General features: G+C 45.3%; 1 protein-coding gene across 1 annotated transcript; it reads right to left on the bottom strand.

Annotated features, from left to right (window-relative positions):
- Positions 1–1110: 1110 nt before the first annotated feature.
- Positions 1111–2082, bottom strand: LOC113248262 (olfactory receptor 52N2). The gene has a single exon (XM_026489629.4). It carries the CDS (start codon positions 2080–2082, stop codon positions 1111–1113), a length of 972 nt encoding a protein of 323 aa, XP_026345414.2.
- Between the last annotated feature and the right edge of the window lie 287 nt (positions 2083–2369).

Here is a 2369-nt window from a genome sequence, read left to right as displayed (position 1 = left end):
TCCCCCCAACTCTTTCCTAACTAACATTTTATTCTGTCCACGCTGCCTCCATTTGTATCATCTCTCTTCTTTCCTTCATTTATGTTTCCTCTCCTGTGTCCCTGGCCAGAGTCTCGATTCTGAGTACCCTGAGGCCAGGGATTGTCTCAATTCAACTCTGCCTCTCTCTCTCATAAACCTAATGTATGACCAATAATATGACCTAAATAAGTATCTCAAAATGAATGAATGAGTGAAAGAATTATAATCCATACTAGTAATTTAAGTGTTGGTTTTGTCTGTTTCACTGATAACGTCACAATTACATTTTGTAGGTGCACTTTAAAGATTTATTTACTTACTTGTTTATTTGAGAGAGAGAGCATTCGGGGCAGTAGGCAGAGGGAGAGAGAGAGAGTGAATCCCAAGCAGACTCCACAGTGAGCACAGAGCCTGATGTGGGGCTCAATCTCATGACCCTGAGCCAAAACCGAGAGCTGGGCGCTCAACTGACTGTACCACCCAGGCGCCCCTGTAGGTCCATTTTAAGGGGAGGTCCTAAACTGATGAAATGGGGAAAAAAACAATTCCTAGACATGTCTTAAATAAAATGTAGAGTATTTTTTAAAAAATACATTTAGCCAATAAAATCAGGAGATGTCAGAAAACATCTCAATCTAGCTTGTCTTTAAGCATACTGCAGCATATCGCCGCGCTGGGCCCACATTATGCATGGCAGTAACGTGCTTGGTTTATGTCAGTTTGTTCTTTGCGGAGAGCACATCCTTGCTTCCCACCACTAGAGTCCCCTCTTCTCATGCACAGTACGTATCGACACCAGGCCTGCATCCCTCATTTTATTACCTGCTTTTTCTCACTAGACATAGAAACTTATAAACCCTTTGTAGAACATAAAACCTGTAAGGAATGGGTACATTACTTTTTTAGTCTGCATTCTCTTCTTTGGCAGATCTTACACAGTAGAAACATTTCATAATATATACTTACAAAGACTTCAGAAAATCTACATATTAGAGGGACGTGTGTGTTTAATATCCTTTTACTCACAGCATTTACAAATGTCTTCTCCATTCTCTTTAAATGCCCCTCCCCCTAAGCAATATATCTATCTTATGATTTATTTGTTTTGGATAAAGACAACCTGTCTCCAAGTAACAACTTGATCACTCCTTCCCGGATCTGCTTGGTCTTAACTCCATAAACAATTGGGTTCATTGTAGGAGGCAGCAGCAGGTAAATGTTGGCTACAATGATGTGTATGTGGTGGGGGATACTGTGTCCCCCAAAACGGTGGGTGAAAAACGTGAAAAAAGCTGGAACATAGGTGATCACAATGGCACAGATATGAGACGTACAGGTGCTGAAGGCCTTGTGACGCGCATCTGCAGATGACAGGCTCACTACCGCCCTCAATATCATAGTGTAAGACACAGAAATACAGCAGATATCGAACACACCAATCAGGAGAGCAACCATCAGACCATAGATAGCGTTGACCTTGAAATTACCACAGGACACCTTGGCCACAGACATGTGGTCGCAGTAGGTGTGGGGAATGGAGTTGCCCCGACAATAGGGCAGACGCTTGGTGAGGAAAGCGAATGGGAGGATGAGCAGCACACCGCGCAGGAAGGTGGCAAGACCGGCCTTGGCGATGACGGGGTTGGTGAGGATGGTGGAATACCGCAAGGGGTAGCAGATGGCCACATAGCGGTCCAGGGCCATGAGCATGAGCACCCCAGACTCCATCCCAGTCAGCATGTGGACAAAAAACATCTGAGCCAGGCAGGCGTTGAAGTCGATCTCCTTGAGGTTGAACCAGAGTATGCACAGCATATTGGGTACGGTGGTGGTGCACAGGGTGACGTCTGTGAAGGAGAGCAGGGCCAGGAAGTAGTACATGGGCCGGTGCAGGGCCTCCTCGTGGCCGATGAGGTGGATGAGCCCACAGTTCCCCAGGACAGCGGTGACATACATGAAGCAGAACGGCAGGGCGATCCAGGGGTGCGCGGCTTCCAGCCCCGGGACGCCATTCAAGACGAAGAATCCTGGGGTCAGGCTGGAGCTGTTTTCCCCACACATAATGGCTGACAAGAGGAGGGCATTTTATGTTCTTTAAAAGTGGTGATTTCCTGGACAAGAAAATAACTCAAGGGTGAGTAGGGGGCTTGGAAACCAAGTACAAAAGGAATTTTTTTTTTTTTGAATGAAAATTGGTAATTAAGTTTCCTTAGAGTCACATTATCCATCATCATATTCCATCTCTGGTTCTTAACCTTGCACACGACGTGGACAAACTGCTTCGTCATTTTATGCCTCATTTTTCTAAATCTGAAATGAGGATAATAATTGAGCCACCCTCAGAACGT

This window comes from Ursus arctos, unplaced genomic scaffold (assembly GCF_023065955.2).
Source record: "Ursus arctos isolate Adak ecotype North America unplaced genomic scaffold, UrsArc2.0 scaffold_22, whole genome shotgun sequence".
In the NCBI taxonomy this organism is placed as follows: Eukaryota; Metazoa; Chordata; class Mammalia; order Carnivora; family Ursidae; genus Ursus; species Ursus arctos.
Note: the sequence above shows the minus strand (reverse complement) of the source record. Positions and strands in the feature narration are given on the sequence as shown.